The sequence below is a fragment of the Fringilla coelebs genome (assembly GCF_963513975.1).
Source record: "Fringilla coelebs genome assembly, chromosome: 6".
NCBI classification, from domain to species: Eukaryota; Metazoa; Chordata; class Aves; order Passeriformes; family Fringillidae; genus Fringilla; species Fringilla coelebs.
Window position 1 is genome coordinate 29,609,780 of NC_140034.1, and position 23,800 is coordinate 29,633,579.

At 34.8% G+C, this 23,800-nt stretch overlaps 1 protein-coding gene across 1 annotated transcript in view; it reads right to left on the reverse strand.

Moving 5' to 3' along the window:
• The window catches only part of DPH6 (diphthamine biosynthesis 6), a 185,072-nt gene that overhangs the window by 14,751 nt on the left and 146,521 nt on the right, over positions 1-23,800 (reverse strand). Inside the window, exon 14 of the mRNA XM_084207361.1 lies at positions 19,453-19,858. Coding sequence (XP_084063487.1) covers positions 19,453-19,858 — 406 coding nt within the window. The remainder of the gene's footprint in view (positions 1-19,452; positions 19,859-23,800) is intronic.

A 23,800-nucleotide genomic window follows, 5' to 3' on the forward strand; every position in this document is an offset into this window, starting at 1 on the left:
ACCACTTACCTTGTAGTCTTACTATTGCTAATAAAAAGATTCTTTGTCTAGATTTTTAAGATTTCTTTGTAGAAAGGCTTGTGACCTCTAAGAGACACAACATAGACAGCTGAGAAAGGAACTTACAAACATTTTTGTTTTAGAAAAATATGGTAAAAGGGCAGATATATGAAGATTAATTTCTGAGTTGTGTTGCTATGATTTCAGCCCTTGCCTACATGAATCACTCATTTTATAGGGTGAAGAAACACAGATGCCTGCATACTCTCTGAGATTTTTGGTTTTTTGCTTGATGCTTGAATGGTGCAATGTGAAAATGAATAATGAAATGAAATCAGCATTGAAGTCCTAGATTAAGCAGCAAGATTTTTTTTTCCCTCAAAATATAAAGTGAAAAATAAAACGTGGAAGACAGGTATGCCTGTGAACTTGAAAACTTTGAGGAAAGTATCTAGAGGATTGCATCTCAGCTTCATTTGATGGTTACCTTTTTCCTTCTCTTTAAATATCTTAGCTATGACATTTACTTTTGCATGTTGGCAATTATAAAGGAAATTAGTTCAAGTCATCTGTATTATGTGATGGATTTTAAGAGCTAGATTAAGCTCCCTCACTCCAGATATGGATGCATGGTTAATTGGTTGAATAGTATTTGAGAACTGATGAAAATGTGCTGCATGTTCTAATTTCTGTTTGTTGCCTATCAAACCAAAAATCTACTCACCAGAATACTGTTTCCAATAGAATGAGACAAACTGTGGATCCTTTGCAAAGTATTCCATAAGGGTGGGCATACTAGGAATAAATCATTTGGAAGGTAGGAAAAACTTCTAAGTAACAAACAAGAAAGCATCCTTGTAATCTGAATCATTAACTCTTTAGTTCCAGCTTAAACAGACAAATCAAGATCACAAAATATCTAAAGAATGAGCTAACTTCCATATGGAAATGTCTAGAAGTCATCCATTACTATTGCTTCTTTTCCATATAGCTGACACTGAAATCAATATGCTGCACTGGTTCAGTAAATTTGTCTTTTAACAAGTTAATAAAACAGTGATCCCCACATAGTCTTTCCATCAAACTTTCATAGAAAAAAATGAGAATATTAAATGTGCTAAGATAGGGAAGATCTGCTCCATTTGCTCTGCAATGATAATCTTTTACAAAAGAGGATTTTTATTATTAATTCTTTGCCTTCTGGGGATATTATAATTTTCTAGAATGTAAAAATGCCTTAAGCACAGCAATTTGCTGAGCTAGACTGAATTTCAGGATGTTTCAAATGAGCAGATAAACAACTGCATAATAAGCAATTATTAGATCAAGACTGTACAGTACAGATATAGCAGTGAACCAGCCAATGGACAAGCAAGTAGCAGATACTGTTTTTCAAACTAAGAGTTAGTGATGCTTTGACATGCATCACAACATTTCTGTTAAGAATTAAATACCCTACTGCTTATTTTTTCTTTAGAAATGCAGATTATTTCTTCAATCAAATCCTTGGGGTCTTAATAATTGGACACATCCCTCTGCATATGAATAATAAGGAGTTTACAGGCTGAACATAACTCATGTGCTAAAAGTGATTAGACTAATTTTTTTTCAATTAAATAGTTACAAATCGATTGTATAAGCCTGTTAAAACCTAGTATATTCTCAAGCCTTGAATTCTGCAGCTCCTTAATGAAATATATTATTTTATCTTACTAAATAAAGAGTCAGATACCCTACAGAAAAGTCAAGTGTAAAATTAATGCAATTTATAAGGCTACCACGTTGTTAGGACCTGGGTATTCTTTACTTATACAAAATTTAGTCAAGCAGTCAGAATGGCTGGGAAATGTGGCAGCTAGATGAGAAACAGAACACTTAGGCTGTTTGAAATGCAGACTAAAGTTATTAGCTGAGCTTTTCTCTAAAAGAGTCAGACATGGAACACTAAGAAGGGCTGATATCTATAGCAACAGCTTGATGTTTCAGCACAGATCTACCAAAATGATTTGTCCATTGAAATGAATGACACAATTCACACTATTCAAAATTACTGTTTTAATTCTGACTTTTCTGCAACTATGGGAACTACTTTAAAAGAATTTATGGTGGTTCATTAGTATAAGTCATATTCATTTGTATGAGTGTTGCAAACACCATTTCTAAAAAAGGCAAATTCAAATTTAAAACCAGTGGTTTGCACCAAAACCAGATTTTGTTTTAAATTTAGGATGGAATTATTCTTATGTAATTTAACAGTTTAAAAGCTAAACATCTGATGAAAACCAGCCCTCTGTTCCAAAAGATTATTAATCCCATTTCAAAATACAATGAAGGGTCCCTTGGAGGTGTCTGTCAACTGACACAAAGAACCTAGGTCATTAGGTTAAACAAAACAGTTAACTTCTTTTAGGCAGTTAGACAAAATTGATCTTATCTGAGCTGTCCAGGCAACTGAATTGCATCACTCTTTTTTATAACAGCAACAAGGAATTTAAATAGGCCTCTGGTTAAATGAGTTCTTACTGCAAACAACTTAATTGCACAGTCCCTTACATTAAATAATCCTTCCTAGCTCAAATTCTTCTGCAATGGTTTTCCAGTCTCAAAACATCAGCTTCAAACAGAAATTTAATTGATATTCATAAAAGATGAAGTTCAAATGTGTCAATTGTAACAGCAGAGTGATTTAGACGTACTTTATTTAGAGACATATTTCAATCTTTTAGCCTAGTAAATTTTTTCTCATCACTACCATTGCTCAGAAGAGTTTTATTTTAAAAAGATGCAGAATACATAAGTTTACCACTTGGTAATTCTGGCTTGGAAGACGTTTTAAAGGAAATAGGCTAGGAGCAGTTATAATCTGAAAAGCAACAATGTAAACTGGAAGCTTCTTATTCAGATCTGCTACTTTTTAGTCTGCATTTCCTCTTATGTTTGCAGCTGTGAGAACATTTAAAAACCCTTGTGAAAGGGACTGGTCTTCAAATCTATCATGGCTGCAGGGCTAAATTTAGACTTTAGGCCAAGCTTAATTTTAAGTGTTGGAAATGAAGAAGCTTTCTCTGACAGGTTAATTAAAATAAAGGAAGCTATTTAAATCTGCCCAAGGATATGCATGTCACTGGCAGTCTAAGAGGTGACATTTGGTGGGCAATGTGTAGCTGATGTAGTTAAATTGATGCACCATAGAAAGTAATTTTTTATGGAGCAAGCACTTCATATACACACTGTTAGGTAAGATAAATGCACATACTTTTAACTCTAAAGAACCACATTTAGCTAAGATTAATATATTGGTTCTGCTCTAGGTAATTAATGCAATTATTAATAAAGGGTCACCAAGTAAACTTTTGTGTGCTTTGTTGAAAGCAAGAGGCACTGACTCACAGTGATATACTTCCCTACACTTATAGGATTGCTGGCACACAACCTTGTTAGACATTGCAGAGCTGGGAGGTGGGGAAAAAAGACTGTGGTGCAAGAGGTTGCCACTTGTATTCTGGGGTTTTAAATAGTTGAATGCACAAACAGTAGCATGCGCCTTCTCGATTAGTACTTACTACCTGGTAGAAATGAAATGTTTTCAGCAAGAGCCATTTTTCAGTTTTTATCATAGAATCATAGAATAGTTTGGGTTGGAAGTGACTTTCAAGGGTTATCTAGACTAACTTTCCTGCAATGAACAGGAAGATCTTCAACTACATCAGGTTGCTCAGAGCCCTGTCCAACCTGACCTTGAATGTTTTCAGAGGTGGAGCATCCTCCCCTTCTCTGGTCAATCTGTTCTACTGTTTCACTACCCTCAATGTAAAACCAATTTTCATCTGGTAAGTACTGATACAATTTAGATGATATCCTCACCTAATGCCAATGACTGGCACACTGTTCACATTGACAGCCTTGGCCTGTTCCATTAAGGAAAAATAGTGTTCTCTGTGTAGAGAAAGATGGTTTGGCATAGGTTTGTACTACACTATGTTTGACATACTTGTACTAGGGAGGATAATGGAAGTATGAGTTTAACATTAGTTCTGACAACAAGACTTAGATATATGCAACACAATCACATCAGTGACTTTTGATAATGCTCCTCTGGTTACACTACTGTAATTATGAATTCTTAGAACACAGCTTATGCAATTCCACAGTCCTGGGACTCTTCCATGAATTTGACTACAGGTCATGTGCATACATTGCTGGTGATTTACTTGCAAAATTAGTCTTATATATGCAACAATTGACTAGTCTGGCCTAAAGCCACAGTATTTTCATATGAGCTTAGGTTTTGTCTTTAATCTTCATCACAGCCACCAAAACAATTTAAATAAGCAAGGTTTGATTCTCTCATATTAAGAGTAGAATATATAGTTTCATCTACAGGGTATTGACAGGTCATGGGACAGGTCAGCATCTACCACACTGAGCACAGCTTTACCCATATTGTGTAAGCTAGGACCTTTTACTGCTCAGCAGTATGTCAGTTCAGTAGAATGAAATATTTTCTATAGCAAAATGTTGTTAAAAAACATCAAAATCCTGAATCCAGGCTGTCAGAAGAAAAATGAAATACTCAGAACGGTTCATGGCACAACACACAGAACTGGTAATAATTTAGCTTTTGCAGGACAACGTGATGTGTTTAATTTCTGTATCAGCTGTTTTTCAGTTTACTGTTCTAACATTAGAGCAGTACATTTCTACAGATTATATGTTGGAAAGGATATTGTGATTTGGTGCAGGTTTTTTGTTTTCATCAATACTTTTCATCTCTAAAGTTTGAAAAGGAAGGCAGCTCCTCAGGAAACGACCACTAGTGTAAAATGGCCATTATACGTCAGATTTTTCTTCTTCTGAATTTCCCTTTTCAATTTTATGCAGTGGTTAGTGTCATGTCTCTCATAAGCATTTCCCTTCTTAGATCCTGGCCACCATTGCTCTCCAAACAGAGTAGGATCTCTTGTGAGGAATAATAAGCCACATTAGTTTTGGAACCACTTTAATTAAGAAAGGGACTATCCAGAATTCTCTGAAGGTGATGAGAGAAATGCCACTGACCATTGCATAAAAGTTTAAAAGGAGAAGGAAGGAATACAGTTCAGAAGAAGTAATTTGTTCAAGAAAACATTTGCTCTCCCGAGTGACTTTATGTAAATCAGCATCAATATATTGCATGAGATTATTTTATGAGTGTATGAAGGTTCACTCAATGGATTTCAGTCATTTGTAAGCTTCCTTTCAAATATTAAGGAAAAGTACTTTTTTTCTCATGCTTTTTGGAAGACACTGGTTACATAGAGACTAATTCTTTCCCGTTGAATTACAAATTATTTAATTTTGACACCAAGTCACTTCCTTGCCTTCTATGTCTCAGTGCATTATTACCCACTGCCACAGTGGGTGATAATTATTATTTGATAATAATAATTATTATTTGAAGGAGGAGAAAACTAAGTTTAATAATTTAAAAAAGAAACAAACAAAATCAGAGACACTGAATAGCCATAGCCACTACCCCAAACTTTAATGTCAGGAGCAAAACATGTTCTTCATATAAACTTTTAACTACTAATTCAGAGATTATTAGTAAATTCATTACTTACTGAGTGAAATAACTTGTGGTAACCTTTAATGCCATCATTAATTTTTTTATAGCAAACATGTACTCTCTAAATTCAAACCCCACTTAAAAGTTTCCATAGCACATCTCTCTTCATCCTGCTCTGTGCTCAGAGCACAAATGGAAATGTATTTAATTGAACAGCATCTATAAGTAACAGTGAAGTTTGTCACCAACAGATAAAATAATAGATATATAATGAAAATAAGGAAGTAAGCCAAGAACACAGATTTGTCAGAATGATGATGATAAAAACCAAGCTTAGTGTGTTTCAAAACAGGCAGCACATGTTTTTTTTCTTTAAAGCAAAAGGAATTCAAAGAATAGGGTTAAGGTTGGGTTCAGAAATATAAACTGACATCATATTATGCATCAAATTTAGTTAGAGAACCTATGATAACTCAAGCTGTATTTGGGGGAAAAAAAATAAATTAGGCCTGAAAAGACCCATTAATGAAATTTTGGAACTATTTTCTTTAAAAGATGGTCTGACCTACTGAAAATCCTGACTCCCTAAAAGCTGAAAGAAGTTTTGCCACCAATTATGTGGAGCCAGGATTTTATGAATTGTGTGTTCATTTGCACCTGTTTACATTGTCTGCTGCTTATGCCTTTTGGCATTTTGGAATCTGTGCTCCTGTACAGAAGGAGAGTAGGCTTGAGAAAATATTTGGCTAGAATTCAGGAGACAAAAGTTCAATCTCTGTCACAGGCTTACTGAGAAAACGTGAATAAGTCATTACCTCCCTCTCTTGTCTCCAGGTTACTTCTCAGTAAAAATCAGGTGATGAAACTAAACTCCTTTCTAAGGTCTCCTGAGATCAAAATATAAAAAGTACTACAGCTAGGAATATTTTTTATTTTTCATCACTAAAACTGCTGCTTACAAAATTCCAACAGGACACCAGAGTGATACCTCTGAAGGCACAAGATGAAATAGATAACTAGGAATTTCAGAACCTTCTGTTTCTTAGTGAGAATATGTAGGAAAGAAAAAATAGCTTTTAGGTTAGTAATAGTGGCATATATTAAAAACATGTGTATGTAAATACATGACTACTAAGGAAACAGCTGAGGAATAAAATTGGAAACCCACAATACAATTCATGTGTTTATTAAAAATAAGTCTGAGTAGTGGAATCACTGCTTCCAGGTAATTCTTTGCTACAGTAAGCTATATATTCCCTTGGAAATGATACTAATGCTGGTGAAGTTAATGAATTTCCAATAAGCTCTGCATGGACAGAACACTGAGAATGTTGACAGTCTTTCTTTAATTGCCAACAGTCTGAACTTACTCCAGTACCTCTGATTTTTCAGTCTAAAGCCTGAAGAATGGCTATGAACTATCTGGCCTTTCATTTTAGCTTCAATCTTGCAATGAAATATGTGTGAAAGGTTCCTGGGGGCTACAAATTCCATCTACTTCAACAGAAGGTCATGATTATGCTTTTAGGGACAATAAAATGTTTTAGCAAATTTTAGACAAATTCTATTCCTTTCCTGTTCATTACTTGACTTTTTAGGGGTTTTATCTAACATAAAGTCTGTGATCCATAAATAAGACAAGCAACAACAATCACAGTCAAATAGCTTTAAGTCAACCTAGTGAACTAGTCAACTCCAGTTCACAACTGCAGGATGAAGCTTGGGGATGATCAGGAAAGTCACCTCAAACACCAGATTAAAACACCCGTAGGAGCTTTAAGATCATGAAACAGATTAATGAAGTTAATGCAATTAATTCCAAACATGCAGAAATGTTTAGCCTTTAGGAGGAGATAAAAGATTCATATCTGGTCAAAGGCTATTTATCAAATGAGCTAAGATGGAATTGTCACTTTGCAAATTTAACACAGCTAGTAAAACTAACAAGTATTGCTGCAGGAACACCAGCAGTTGTTAGAGAAAATACTTGTTAAGGATTATAGCGTGTCTGTGAGTCTGGTTTTTTGTGATGGTGAACATTTGGCAGAAGGGTTGTTCCCTGAGAACTGTATCAAGAGCTCCAGTGTTGAATCTGACCATTCAAGATGCAAAATGTACTTGTTCCCAATTTCCTGTATTGCAGTTGAACTTGCAAGTAGATTTGCAAGTTCCTGTATTGCAGTTGAACTTGCAAGTAGATTTGCTTAGTTCCTATATAATTTAGCCTTTGCAAGAAAAAATATGCATCTCCCATGAGTTTCCTGTCAGATAACGGGTGGCAGAATAATAGATGAGATACGGTCTGTGAAGTCCAGTATCAGTAGTGTCAGGGTAAAATTTGCTTTCTCTGTCTTGGTAAGGTCTCTCCAACTAGTACATTGAAAAATGAGTTTGGAGACCTCTGAGCAGCTTTGCCATGCTGTTCCCACTTAGGTACATGCACACATACAAAAAGAATTCATAATGGTGTACATTTGCGGTTGTAGTTTGCCTGTTCTTTTAAAGCTTTTTCCCTGTTGATGCCAGTATAATCTAATGAAGGATAACATTGTATTTCTTACAGTTCCCAAATACATTCTTAAGTGTTCAATTTCCTTTTTTCATTCTGAAAGGCTTTCTAAAGTATGGCATAATAATTCATGGCTTCATGTCCTAGAGAAATCATTCAGGTTTACATTACAAACCACATTAATTTCAAGTGTTTTGCAATACCTAAGCATAAGTATTTCTAATTGTACCATCTTGCTGTTCTTAATTGATAACATGTGGTTTAGTATAGGAACTGTACAAGTAATAATATTATTTCTCAGTTGGTTTTATATAAAGTAAAAGGCTAAGCTATCATTGCTATGGGTGAAATTTGTGTACCATGAAGTGAATGTACAGAGGCTACTTCATGTTCTGTTTTCAAACTAAAAGTTGATGAATCACCAAGAACTCAAGAAAAAGTATTGCAGGTCTTTCCTCTTCTCCTATTCTGCTAAATTTTAAAATGCATGTTATGATATCAAGGAACTAACATGAAATAAGGATATTCTGTACAGGACAAAGCCCTGAATAAACATACACCAAGCCCAGCACAGGACTGCTGTTATAAAAGGAAAGACAGGACACCATCCATAAAACATGAATAAATGAAAGATGATTTGAATTCATGAAATGTTCTTGGTGCTTAAACATAACTTAGTTAGGAGGCCACAAGTTTTCTATGGAATCCCTTGATCTTGCACAAACATGTATTGAAGTCACAGACAAACTGCTCAAGGTCAGTGACAGAGGAGACAGCAATTGTCCATGCCCTGTGTTGACTGTGTGTGGTCTATCAAGTTTCTTTTGTTTCTATGCCACTATTTTCCTTCTGCAGTGTGGGAAAAGAAACATATTAGTGGCTCCTGATTTAATAAATAACATCCAGTAGAATCCAAGCTGTGAATTTCTGTACACAATGCTTTTGCTTACTACTTCTGGCTACCAACCATATTTTCAGCACAGAATAATACATTTTTATAACAGAATCTTTGGCTTTATAATCCTGTTTGCTATACTCTGGTTTGAGTCAGTCACATTTTCTTTTTCTGGATCAAGAAACTATAGAATGCTTCCTCTTGATTTTAGGCTCACTGTGCCTGCCTTCAAGTTTTACTCTTGTATTTCATGACTCCAGGCCGAGACATGACTTATGTGGTCCATTATAAGGGATGAATGGAAGTTAAAAGAAAGGACAAAACCAGGAGACCAAAATGGAAGTGCATAAAAGATCAAGCAAACGGAGTACTTCAAGATGAAGCTCCACATTTTCTATAATCCCTATTGAAAATGAAGCATTAAATTGTGCCTTTGGATTGGATCAACTGTGCTTGAGCTTTTTCCCAGTGATGTTAATTACATAATTTCTGTTAATTTCAATAGGTTTGGATTTCCATTCTACCTAAAACCCAACAGAAAAGTAGCCAATGACATTTGACTTGATTTCTATAGCTCAGATTCTTAGTATTTGCTGAAAATAAGCTTGAACTTGTTTTATCTGTCTTGACAAATTACACATCAGAGTGGGGACTGTCCTTTGGATGAACTAGAAGCTGCAGTCTCTCACTAGAATTATTCTGGGGTAAATGGACCAAGGTCTTGCCTCTAATTCCATGGCTTCTTCCGGCTGCCTTGCGCTGCTTTTCCATCAGCTCTTGGACAGGTTTCATTTGTGTACCAGAATAATAAACCACTATTCCTATGTTTGGGCAATCATATGTAAGTCTTTGTGTCTTGCAAAAAGTGTACTGTTTGCTTTTTCTCCTACATGATAGCATGGGAGATACGACTAGATATTTTTTAAATGTGTCTTACAATGATTAAAATAATCAATTGAGATTCCTAGCCAGCTCAGAGCTAAAAATATACCATCTCTTAGAACAGATCTATTATAGTATGACATGAATGCACCTTGGACTGATAAAGTCTTGCTATCCTAATTGACTGTGCATGAGTTTGCTTTAAGTGATGAGAACTCCCGAAAAGCTTTTCAGCCTCTCTGCAGTATATTCACAAAAAGGGAAATGTAAAACCCATGAAAAAAGGCAAAAGAATATTGTAAGCAATGTGCTTAACTCCTGCCTAACACCAAACTGCTCCTTTCAACCCATACTTGCCAGACATTTTCTGAGATGCATCCTATACTTAAACTTGTTACAGAATAAGTATTAATTTCTGTGGTGAGGAAGTATTATGCAGCATGGTTTCTATCAAAATGAAGTTTTAACTTGCTTTAGAAGTTTGGAAAACTCCTACATAAAGTATTCTGAAACAAGTTAAGCCAAAAATAAGCAACGCTTTTAATGAAAACACTGTTAAACAGCTGAGGTGTCTGTTTCCACATTTTTAAAGGATCAAAAGTTTAGGTGCTTTGCATGCTATCACAGATAAAAACAATCATAAGAAGACAAAATACTAAGAAAATAAAAATTTAAAAAGCCTCATCTAAATATAGAAAACCTTATTATTTCTGTTGCTATTATACTTTGAGTGACCCAAATACTTGATTAAATCACAGCAGGTAAGTTATGATACATGATATAATACAAAAGAATTCAAAACACATGTAGTTAATGCACGGAGAAAAAAGAGTAATCAGCTAAATTAGAATGTATTTACCTTCATGTATATAGCTGTAGAAAATGCCTTAGATGGCTTCTAATTGTTCCTTTCATAAAAGTTTGGAAATGACAAGATCTTAGGACGATTTTAAAATGACAAAGTTATGGCCATTAGAGAGCAATCTCAAGAGAGATTTGATCTCAGGCTCCTTTCTGGAGCAAGACATGCACTTCAAAAAATTCTTCTTCTTCTTCAGGGTTCTACTTAACTGTTCTCACTATTGTACAGCCTCTAAAGAGAAGCTCATTTTGAGAGCTGCTGAGCTGGAACTTAAGCCAGGGAACTTCTTGAAAATAAAGCCCTACAATTCTGCTATCTTGTGTGGACTTACAATGTCAATTCTTTTGTACCACAAACAGGAACTTGTTTGTACATCTCAAACAAATTTACATCCATAGTATCAGTACATGGTTGTGATATAGCTGTGATATATTAACTGTAAAATAGGTGAGATACTCTTATTTTTCTTACACTTAATTTCACCCAATTATCTGGAATACTAATGCTTACATTCCTGGCATAATGATTAAAACAAGCCAGGACTCTGTAAATGTCAGAAACAACAGCTTCAAAACATTTCTTTTGTTTCTTCCAGCAATATTACTATTAGGTGAAGAGAATAAACTTTGATTATCAAAGTTCCTAAAGTTTTTTGTGCTAATAAGCAAAAGTTTTGAACAAAGTTTTGAAGTTCTCTAGGGGTTTTATAATTTAATTTTTTTTATCTTGCAGATTATTATTTTAAAATTATTTTAGAAAACCTACTAAACCCCAGTTAAATTAGTATCTAGTCCCCATATTAAATGATATAAACAATATGCTTAAATAGGGAAAACAAAGTTTTTTCCTATAGAAGATATGACATTATTGATGATGTAAATATTGAATTTTATAACAGGATTCCTCATACTGAGATGTCTCAATCATTATCAAATTAATTAGACTCTAGAAGCACACTGGCTTTAGACCAGTGTGAATACCAGCAGGAATACTCTAGCTACATAACAGCCCAATGATAATTGCAATTCTCAACTTGTGTGAATTCTGTTAAGATAAAGAGATGGAAAGAAGAAATTTCAAATGTGAAAACTATAGAGAAATGAGTTAAAAAGAACTCCCACCAAAACCAAAGAGCACAGACACTTCTAAAGAAATATTTATCATTAGAGATATGCTCCAATGGGAAAACCTGCTTGCTGCTTTCAGTAATTATTATTCAAATACGTAATGGGAGCAATCTTTTGTAAGAGTGTGGGGTACTAATGACAGACAGAAAGAAACAGGTTTCTTTTCTTTCTGAATCTGTAGTTAAACACCACTATTTTTGGCCAATTCATTGTAATTTAATAAAAATATATAGTCATAGAATAATTTTGGGAATCACAGACTAACTTTGGGGGGTAAGGTTCTCTGAAAACCATATAGCCCAATCTCCCTGATGATCAGAGCAAGAGTAACTTTAGACATTTTGCCACTTTTCTAAGGGGCTTGTGCTATCAGGTTTTCAGGATCTCCAAGGTGGAACTGTCACAGCTGTGGGTTTCACTCTTGTTGAGAAAAAAATCAATCCTTGTGTCCAACTGGAATATCTCCTGCTGCAACTCCTAACTGTTGTTCCTTATCCTGGTGTTGCTCATCTCTGAAAAAATCCTCTCCTTCTCTGCAATGCCTATTAAGGTAAGGGAAGACTGCAATTTGCCTCCTCCATAGGTGGAACCTTCTTCCCTAAGTGGAACTAAGCCAGTTCCTTCAGTCCTTTTTCAACTCTTCTATGTGCCACTCACATGAACTTTTACTTTGGTGGCTCTTCTCTGGACTTTCTCCAGTTTGGTAATCTCCTTCTGTGATTATCCTATTTTAGTATTTCAGGTATGCCAGCTGACATCCCTCCAACTACTGGCTACACTCTAGCCATTGAGAAGTAATGTAAAATGAGAAGAAATGTTCTAGTTTGCTACAATGAAAAAAAAAATTACCTTTTCTAATGTTGATACTTCAAATTTAGCAGTGCAAGTAGCAGAGACCTGACTAAAGGGACTGTATTATAAATGTGCTTTCAGGGTCAATGAATTAGTGCTATTAACTGGATTTTAGCCCACTTGTAAAAAAAAAGTGATATAAAGATGGATCTATACAAATGATGAAAAGTTCTTCAGAAATCAAGGTTCTTTAAATGTTTATAGATTTAGAATCATAGATTTTGTACCAAAATGTTGGCATGTTGAAACAGTCCCAGAGAAAAACTTCCTATGTAATTGCAAACTGTAATCTGTGATGTGTCCCTAAAAATTAAGTTTGTTACAAATGGTTTCAGGATAGCTAGACAGATCATATATTCCTCACATATTAAACCCCAGATGATACAAATTTTGTGTGGCTGATGTCATGCTTTTATAGCCCTTCTCTGTCAACAAAGCACTAAACCAAGTTTCTCAAAATAAATTTTGTTGTTGTAGTATGGTGTTTGTACTTCATGAACTTTAGGCACTTTTATACAGTTCGTATCTGTGGGCTTAAAAAATAAATTCCCCACCTTAAACTACAGAAAGCCTTAAGCAGGATCTAATATACTTTAAGCTGCCTCACAGGCATAAATCACTTCTCTATCCAAATTCAGTTGAGAGACAACATTACTATTAAAACAATTCCCCATGTCTTGGATAGCAAACAAAAAAATCCTTTCATATGAGATATTTTCATAGTATATAATATATTTCATAATAGTTTGATATATTTTGCTAAAAATATGTATACATTGACTTGCAGCATCTACGATACCAGCACAACCTTGAAAAAAAAGGAAAAAGTTTAAAATTTCAGCATTTTAACAGCCATTTAATATATCAGTTCTCTTGAATGGATAGTTTGGGTAGCAATAGGAAGATTGCAACCTCTGTGGCTTAAGACCAATTTTATTTACTTATATCTTTTTAAAATGTCATTTCAAACATACTCACTAATTGCTATTTTCTAATTGCTTCAGTATATTATAAGCTGATTAATTTCCCAAAGTACTAAGAAATGTTTTTTTTTTTCTGCTTGAACTATTATACTTGGCAATTGTATTTTCTTAACAGGAAACCCAAGAAATTAAAATTGAAATTTTCCTCTTTCAGGTTCCTAATTCTTCTCACATTTTCCATTGAGAATAAATTAATAGAATTCAATAGAAAACCAAGCTTAAGCTTTACAGTCCATTTCAGACAGCATCATGACATTTAAAATATTTTTGTTCAACCAAATTATATAAGTTAATCACAACAAATACTTCATTTTAGTTAGTGCCTGCAAAGCTTGAGGTAGTGACTGTAATTTGATTTTTAAAGTATTTATTTACCTGCTTCACTGTTATGCAGTAAAGAGTTCTTAATGTCTGTTTAGTTTCTTCTCACATGAGTAGTTCTCCACAACTGCTGACTAAATACCAGTTACTCACATGAGAATGCAGAGACCTACATACAAATGTGTGAAGGTTCACATTCCAGTTGTCCCCATGGGGATTTTTTTTCCCATTGTATAATGGCTTATCCATCAAGAAAATTAAGTTGAAATAAATTTCTAGTGCAAATTTAAATATGTTGCTAAAAAAAAAATTTAAGCTTCAATGAACACAGACATTCATTATTGTAAAAATGCATCTTGGTACTGTCAATTGATCTTCTTCCTCCTCTCTCAGATTTACCCTGCATAATGCATTCTCTCTGTACTGGAAACTCTGTGTTTTGGAAAACATCTGGAAAATGTGTTGATAATGCCATGTCTTATCAAATAGAATAAATCTTACCAGATGGAAAATCTTTAGTTTCAAAGCTGCATGCTGTACACGCGTCAGGGTGTTACTCTACCATTGCAAGGACTCTAAATGAGTGCCTGACCACCAGGGCTTCTCTTGCAACAGAATAAAAAGTCCCATTACAAGTAAGATTTTTTTTACAGTTGAGCTGAATTATTATACTCTGCCCATATTAGATTTTTTAAAAAATACATAGTGCTGTTGAAACTTGATAAACTCCTAAGTACTAAGGACCTTTCAGACATACATTTACAGAGCAGAGTCACTTTAAACACTAATTATGTAGTAAGTTTAATATTCCTACCCGATGGTCTATTCCTGTTTTCTTTTGCCTTTTTATATTCCCAGTCCATTTCTTCTTTAGTATTAAAAAGGCATTGTGTAATATGGTGTCTGGTGAAAGCAGGATGTTCTCTATTCCCAAATAAATATTCAAAAATATTTTGCATACATCTTGTGAACAAGGCTTGTTAAATCATAATGTGATGACTTATAAACATTCATCATTCCTATACAGAAGTATAATCTAGTCAACTGCATGGTATAGCAAATCATCCTGACAAGTTTATATTAATGCACATTTGAATGAGAATAAGAAAGAAATAGTCAAATTTATGTTAAAGACTTCTAAAGGCTTAACAGCATCTTACTAAGTATATATGTCAGCTTAATCTAATCCTCCTACCTCTAATACGTTCTGTGGTCTCAGCACGGTGCCCATAATGCTCTTGCATGTTATGAGGGATTGCCTCTGAGAGGTTCACCATCAGTACTACACTTTGTTCAATAAAACTTCACATCTGGTCTTAGGATGACAGAAAGCTATCTGTCTCCAATTTGCATTACAAACCTTTAGCTTCTTTTGACATCCATAACACCGGCTGTAATAATTTCCAATAACCTGTTACAATATGCCAAGTAGATATATTCCTGGTTCTCATCTTACTGTGTCAGGTTACAACACATTTCTAATATTTATTTGGACAATTTTAAATAAATCACAACTTCTTTATACCAAAAACCTATGTATTATCTAATCAGAGCCTCATTTGAGAAGGCCTGTGGCAGTACTTGTTCCTTTCACTCCAATGATTTTAAGTTCTAATCAGAAAAATGCTACCTTTATTTTTTTTCTGTGCTTTTGCTAGAGGAGACAATACATTTCAATTCACGATCTTACAAGAGTTATTGAAGACTATTTACTAATCTTATGATGTGATGGAAGTCTTCCTGAAATCCACTAAACTGGAACAACTATCTCCTTAACCATCTTTCTTGAAATCTGAGCATCCTAATTTCTACTTTTCCTATTACAGATACATGTCTTATGTGTTTCACATTAAAAATATTTGAAGAAAAGTGTCTATTATTCCCTGCTACATTATTAATATTATTTTTCTTCAGCAGAAAATATTTCTGCTGGCAGATGAAGAGCCAAAAGGACAGATCTACTTGTGGGATTAACAATGGCTAACACAAGTCAGAGATCAAACATGTCACTAAAGGATCCTAATACAGATGATTATAACCTCTACTACCTGAGATGAATTAATAAATGGCAATTGAAAAACTGGTCTCTCAATATAATTTGCTTTCTGGCAGCCACATCAAGGAAACAAAATTTTTTAGAAGTCTGTGTATTAGGTCTTCAGATTTACAAATGAAGATCAGTACTTTCCTGCTTTATCCTCTGTCCCACTAAAATGGTATTCTGTGTTTGAAAGACAGTAGCATAAGTAAATTCTGTTACCCACCCAGACCTACTCTGCAACAGAAAGCAACCTTTGGAGGTAGGAGAAATCACCACTGAGACATCCAAATACACATAATATCTGTGACAAGTCTACAGAAAAAGGTATGAGCAAGTTTTGGCCATGCTGACAAGAGCTGACAAGACACAGCCACTGCTACTGTGGAAACCAGTACAGTTCCCTCTTGGGATCTGCCCCATCCAGATACATGCATTCTACAACAGGACAAGCTCAAGAGGAAAACAGGAAAAACTGGAAGGAGCTATTGAAGGAATAGGAATAAACTGAAAAAGCTGGATTGGAAAATGGAAGGAGCTATTGTATCAGAATTTAACAATCTCTAATACCTTGATCTGGTCTTACAGAAAGGTTAAAATATCTTGGGATTCAAAAGAAAGACATGATACTATCTCTGGTGTATTAAAACTGGGAAACACACTAAAGGACAATAGAGTTGCAGTAGTCTCGCCTGTCAAAATTAAAGACTGCCAGTAACAACAGAGAAGATAAAACACAGATTTATGTCATCTTGCTTATGGACACTGTCAATGGGATACTGAAATTAATGGGAACAAATTGGACACCTCACACAACACTTTTTAAACTGGCAGTTAATATATTTTTGTGAGTATATTTTTAATTATGAGAAGTAGAATTATACTACTAGTGCAAAAGACAGTCAAGGACATCATTCACTAATATGCTGCACTGTTTTGAAAGCTGATGCTGCTTCAATGAAGACTGCATGTTTTACAAAGCTCCAAGAACACATATTACCAGTACACCTGAATATGTCCTGCATCTCAACAATATAATAAAAGTTAGACTTCTGATTTTGAACCAGAAAAAGTGTATCTGTGTATATATACATATATATTTATATATATACACATTAGTATCCTATCCGATAGAAATTGTTAGCAAGACATAGTTCAGCAACAACTGCTTTAATCTGAGAAATTATTTTTGAATATATATCACAATTATTCTTCCATTGCATGAACTTTCTAGACATTTTTCCTAAGAGGAAAAATTTTATTTTGAAATTCTTCATCAGTGAATTAGGGCTGCTTGTAAATTTAATGTATTCTATATATTCTACAGATTTGCAAGCATGTATTTCTTACCAGTGGGGATAATGATAAAATTAGTATAATGACAGGAATTATTATGACAGTGCGGAGATCTGAACACAACAAGAATGAATATATGACAATCACACAAACCTTTCAATGTCTATGCTATTGGTACTATAAAATGAATGGAACTAAATCAAATTTTTGTGCTCACAATGAATTCATTATATTGAGAAATATATTTTATAAAGCAAATTAATTTTGTTTGGAAGTAATTATTCTATGGTCTGAGAAATACCAGAAAGAAAGCAGGCGAAACAGTAATGTTAATCCCATGCCAGAAACATGTTTTACCAGGTTTCCTTTTAGCTCTTAAACAAGATGTAGTAAAAACAACAACATTCTGTCAGACTATATGTTCATTCCTTGCTTCCTGGATTAAATATGCTTATTCTATGCCACATTTTTATAGCTTTCAATTCCTGTACTTTAAATCTATTAAACAATGTCAAGTTGAATTTTCTTCAAAAACTGCTGCAGGTTAAGTAAAAAAAATAGGACAGTAGAATATTTGAGGGCTAACATTTATGTCAGCTAATTAATATGGATCAGTTGTGGTCTGCAAGGATTTTTAAAGTGCATGCATGTTTGAGATAAATATAGACTAAGGATATGATTTTGCTTCTTCTCGAATTGATAACAAAGTTCTTACTGATTTCAATACAAGTATGGTCTACCAGTTTTGTAGGTCTGACAGATAAAATAAGCTTTTGTGCTCTTGCAAAATGTTATCTGTCCCAAATAGAGCATAGCCCAAAATGCACGTCTGCAATGTAAGAAATAAATTGTAGTTGTAATATTATATTTATTGCTCTGTGCTCTCTTTACTTGGTAAGGGAATGAGATTCTGAGAAAATAAACACTGGGGGGAAACCCAACAAACTTGTTTGGATAGCAAATTCTATTTAAATAAGTTAGTTAGAAATAAGTCCATGTTCAAAACCAGACACCCTCTATTGTGGAGGATACAACACCATGTCCTTATTTTAAAACATTAATATTTCATTATGCATTCTCAAAAGAGTTCCTGCCAGAAGGCAGAAATTGGTTATTTGAACATGGTTCTACTCTGTGACAAAAAGAGGCTACCAAATGTACAACTGTTAAACACTTTTAAGCAAAAGATTCATTCTCCCTACACTGAATCCTAAAATGGCTGGATTTCTCTTGCATGGAATCACAGGATAACTCAGATTATCAAAAAATTGTATAATCCAACCTCCTACTCAAAATCAGATGCGAGATTGAACAAAAGTAATCCAGGACTTCAGGAAATTCAAGAACAGACCCTTTCAATATGAGGAACACAGCTGGTAGCCAGAAAAAGAAAAAATGTATCATAATTGTAGAACTGTAGAATTATTTCAGCTGGGAAAGGCTTCCAAGATCATTGACTCCAGCTGTAAATCTATCACTGCCAGATCTACCAGTAAGCATCAAGTCTACTACACATCTTTTAAATACCTCCAGGGGTGGTGACTCCACCTCTTCCCTGGCCAGCCTGTCCCAATGCTTGATAACCATTTTGGTGAAGAAATTATTCCTAATATTCAAGCTTAGCCTCCCTCAGTGCAACTTGGGGCTCTTTCCTCTTGTTCTGCCACTCGTTACGTGGGAGAAGAGCTCAGCTCCTACCTGGCTACAAGCTCCTTTCAGGCAGTTGTAGAGACTGGTAGGGTCTCCTCTGAGCGTCTCTTTCTCCAGGCTAAAACCCCTCACAGTTCCCTCGACCTGTCCTCATATAACTTACTCTCTAGAGCCTTCACCAGCTCTGTTGTCCTTCTCTAGACATGCTCCAGCACTGCAATGTCTCATTTGCAGTGAGGGCCCCAAAACTGAACATGGAACTTGAGGTGTGGTACTTACCAGTGCTGAGTACAGGGGGAAAATCACTGTCCTGGTCCTGCTGGCCACACTAATGCTGATACAGGCCAGGAAGCTACTGGCCTTCTTAGCCACCTATCCTTGAAACACTCCTAGAAAATGTTTTCTTTTCCAATGAAATTTGATGTAGAAGTAAACGAGAAGTACCTTATGCTTAGTATTACACCTGGTTCCTGTCATGGTAAGTCTTACCTTTTTGTAGTGTTTCAGCATCAAAGACTTGCTCCTTGAAGAAAGCTCTGAAGGACAAAGGACTGGCACTGCAGTTGTCTGAAAGTTTGTCGACAGCTTGTTTAAACATAGCAACTAAGTCATGAAGAGGTCCATCTAAATCAAGGTGAGAAGTAGATGAGGAAATCAAGCTCAGGCGTACCGAGATTGATGCACAAGATGCAGAACTAGACTCCACAGATTCACACTCAATTTGGAAGCCCTCTGACAACATCTTCATTGCAGAATGCTTTCTTTGGAGTGGATCATCCACTACTGCAACAACATGCCATTCAATGGCAGCATCTCTGGGTAGGTGAGATATTACAACCACAGCAAGCAACCCACATACTGCAGTTTCATCATGATACATCTCCGAATCTTCACCCTAAAAGATAAGCAAAATATTGTCCAGATTACAGAGTTGCAGAAATCAATGTTGCTCATATTCAGTTAAAATATTAGAAAAGTATATGCACTACAGTTATTTCATGGAAACTGCTTTTTCCCTCAACTTTCCTTATCGAAAAGTCATCTTGAGCAATTATGAATTTATCGGACAGTATCTCCTCATTTTTGCAATATCAAACCATTACTATGCCTGTACCATAAAAAAAAAAAGCTGATCATAATTTATTTTGCATTCATTCTGCAGTCAAGAGAAGCCTTTTTGCATATGGTGACTTTTGTTTGTACCAAAGGTTTTTGAGGAATAAAAAAATGGTAGGAACGACCAAAACTACAGAAATGAATCAGTAAATCACATAATTTTTTTTAAAAACTGGAGTACAAAAGATTCAGTTCAGATACAGCAAAAACATAGTTCAGATAGTTCTAAACAGCAGAATTACCCTGACCAAACCCTCTTAGAAGATAGAATGTGTTTTTTAAATAGCAGAACTCATTGTGAATGTATATTAAAATTGTTTTCACATCAACCAGCATGTCCAATTAGATACCTTGGTCAGCTACATCTGAGTAACTGAGTTCCTTTTCTTCTGATGGTTTTAAATAGCTTTTAAATACCTGAGCATCTGAAATTTTTTGATCAGTGGATTTCCTTACTTTTCCCTCAGTTTTTATGGAGAGACAGTATATTTGCAATTTTTAATATTAGTGTCTTGTACCATCTTCTGTACACAGATAATAACTTTTTTTTATATTCTTACATTCCAGTATATACTGTTAATATTGTCCATTGCCTGACCTCTGAAAGGAAAGTAATAGCAAGGCAAACCTGTCATTTTGTCTGGAGTCGATAAGGCCGTATAACTCACAGTACCTTCAATTCACAAGCTCAATTTTCAACCACTTGCTCACTTGAGTGGAAGAAATAATGACATGTTCCAGGGACTTTCTTTCAAAATTCACTCACAAAATTATTGACAAGAATTTTGCACAGAATATCTTTGATTCTTGACCCTTGTGAGCTGTTTACATGAAAAATGCACTTCTATATTAGCGATAGTGGATAGCAATTCTATCCCAAACATGTAGCAATTGCTTTAGCATTTCTGGTTTTGATATGGTAACAGAAACAGGGACAATTTGTCTCAAATTGCAATCACTTCAGTCATAATAAAATCTCAGGGAGTACTGTTTGCTTTCAGTACTTTCATTAGGCTGGCCAGGGCTGTTATTAAGGTAGCTACACATAAATGTTATATTAGCACTTAACAGGAGCACAGTATTCTCCTCTAGGAGATGAATTCTAACCTTGTCAATATAATTCTGCTCTGAGTGCTGTAAAACAGTTTGAAAAGATGAAATACTGGAGCTTTGCACTGAGGAAAAAAAAATAAAAAAGTCATGCTCATTCAGGCTTAAAGGCCATTTTGCTGGCCCAAGGTGCTGAGGTACTGGTTAGAAAAAAACAGTCTAAAGAAGCTCTCTCAGGTCACATCAAGCACTAAGACAAACTTTTCTACTTCCCTGTACTTGTCTTAGGTTGTTAAATCAATTACTTGCTATTTCTGCTTGCCTTCAGCTGTCATTTAGAATATGAAGAACTACATGAAAATTAAGGCCAGAAGAAAGTACATTTCCAAATTTAACAAATGAGAATCATTCTGTGTGAAAAACTATTCACGGTGCACCTGTATGGTACCATAACACTCATAACCTTTAACTTCAGAGTTTGCACAAAGCACAAATGATAGAGTTACTGGGGACTAATAATCTTTCATCAGTGGCTACAGAATCATGTAGAAATACTTTTAATAGTGACCTCTTCTGAGTTATTTTCAAGAAATCACTGACATTTGTGTTATCCTTGGGTACTGCATTTATGATTTACCTTTCAGAAATTTATAATTTTCTTAAAGAACTGAATATCTTTATAACTGAATATCTAGCCTATCTAGTAAATGAAGATGAATACGTAAGATCTGTTAAGAAGATATTTGATGCTAAAACAGTATAAGTAAGTATTAAGAGTGAAAACAAAGATGAATTATTTTGTTGGCTAAATTGTTTTTACAATTGATTCTGCACTCTCATCAATGAGATTCATCACTTCTGGCAGACAGCTGTGGTACTCTGAACAAAAAACTTGGTTTTAGAGCTCTTCCCCAAGGATACTGTTAGACTGTTCTATAAAGGAGCACAGGTTTTTGTCTGGTCTTTGTTCTACAGCTTCAGAGTCCTGATCAGAAAAAAATGAGGTAGAAGAGCATATAGCTTGGGTTATAATTTTTGAAAAAGAACTATCAAATAATTCTTGGGAAGCTCCAAAATTTTAATTGAAAGAATTGAAATCTATTGGGGCAAACACTGTTGAAAGCAGTGATTCCTTAAAAGTATGCATTACCTGAATTTTACAAATCTTCATGAATTTCATTAATCTGTAGGTGTTGTAGTCATTTAAAGATATTTGCCCATTAACCCTTTTTTTCTAGCTATCAGTTAACAATTATTTTTATTTCATGGGAAAAGCATGTTGAAGTTTCTAATTTCCACTTGTTAGCCTTTCCATTGGATTTAATCATTTCAAGGAACAAATACTACAAGGTAGCTCTGCACTAAGAGAAGTTTGAATGCCACAGGGGAAAATAAGGAGATCTAGAGGTTCAATGGCTGACTGCTGAGATTATATGGAGAAAGATTCTAATTATGTGCTATACTTCTACATGATCTGATTTAAAGAGGGCTGGAGAAGGACAGCAACAGGGAACATCTGTTCCACATGCAGGAGACACTCTCTGAAAATAAATGGTTCTATAATGACTTTTTTTCAGGAATAAATGTAATCTGGATCATCTCAGAGACCACACAATGACAGAATTCCAATTCTGTCATGCTAGGAAATGGTAGATCCCAAAACTTTGGACAAAGATTTGATAAGACAAGTGATGTAGCTCCAAGTGAATCTCACATTAGACTGTCCTCAAAACTTGTTTCATAATGTCTTCCCTTTGCCAACAGGATCATTTGCTACTTAATTTATCAAAGATGTCAAAGACTGAAATCCAGAAAATTTGAAAAAGGAAGCCAAAAGGCAGATTTTTCTAAATGCATGCATTGTATCTGTATCATTCCATATATGCATTGAATCTATATCATGCCATATCCAGAGAAGGACTACAAACATTTTTTTAACACATTGCTTTACAAAAACCCCATAACTCAACCCACTTTGAAGAAAATACAAATACTCTTCTGGCAATACAATGCATGTTTCAATAACTCACAGGAGAAACCAGAGTACATTTAAGGATGACTGAGAAAGTGACTCTTTACTTCTATTGTATACACTGAGAAAACTGCCTTGCTAAGCTAAGTGACATCTTGGAAAGTCTTCATGGACTGGTTAATAAAGAATTACAGAAGCTGACAACAGTTAAGAGAACAAGTAAAGAAAGAAAACAAAGTGGGTAACTTTATGCCTCTGTAAAAATCCACAATTCACCAACATCTGAAGTAGGATAAACAACTCTGGATGTCTCAACTGAAAAAGGGCATACTAGATCCAAAATATATTCAGAGGACTACAAGTATGATCAAAAGCTCTGGAGGGTCTGATTGGAAATGTTCTGCAGTTTTCTTAATGATAAGATAGAGGCTTATTAAGTCATACATGACATAAAAAGGGTGGATAGGGATAAGAACTGATTTTGCACACTTGTCTTTCTATACTAAGAGCTATGGACCATCAAATGACAAAAGTTAGAGCATGGTTTCAAAATGAACAATGGTGGTGACACCTACAACTCCTTGATGGAGAATGCCCTGGCTGCAAGAACTTTACAGGGATTCAAGGGAACTGAACAAGTTCTTAGAACACAGATTCAGTGGGCATTATAAAAGAGACATAATAAAATTCCTAGATTAT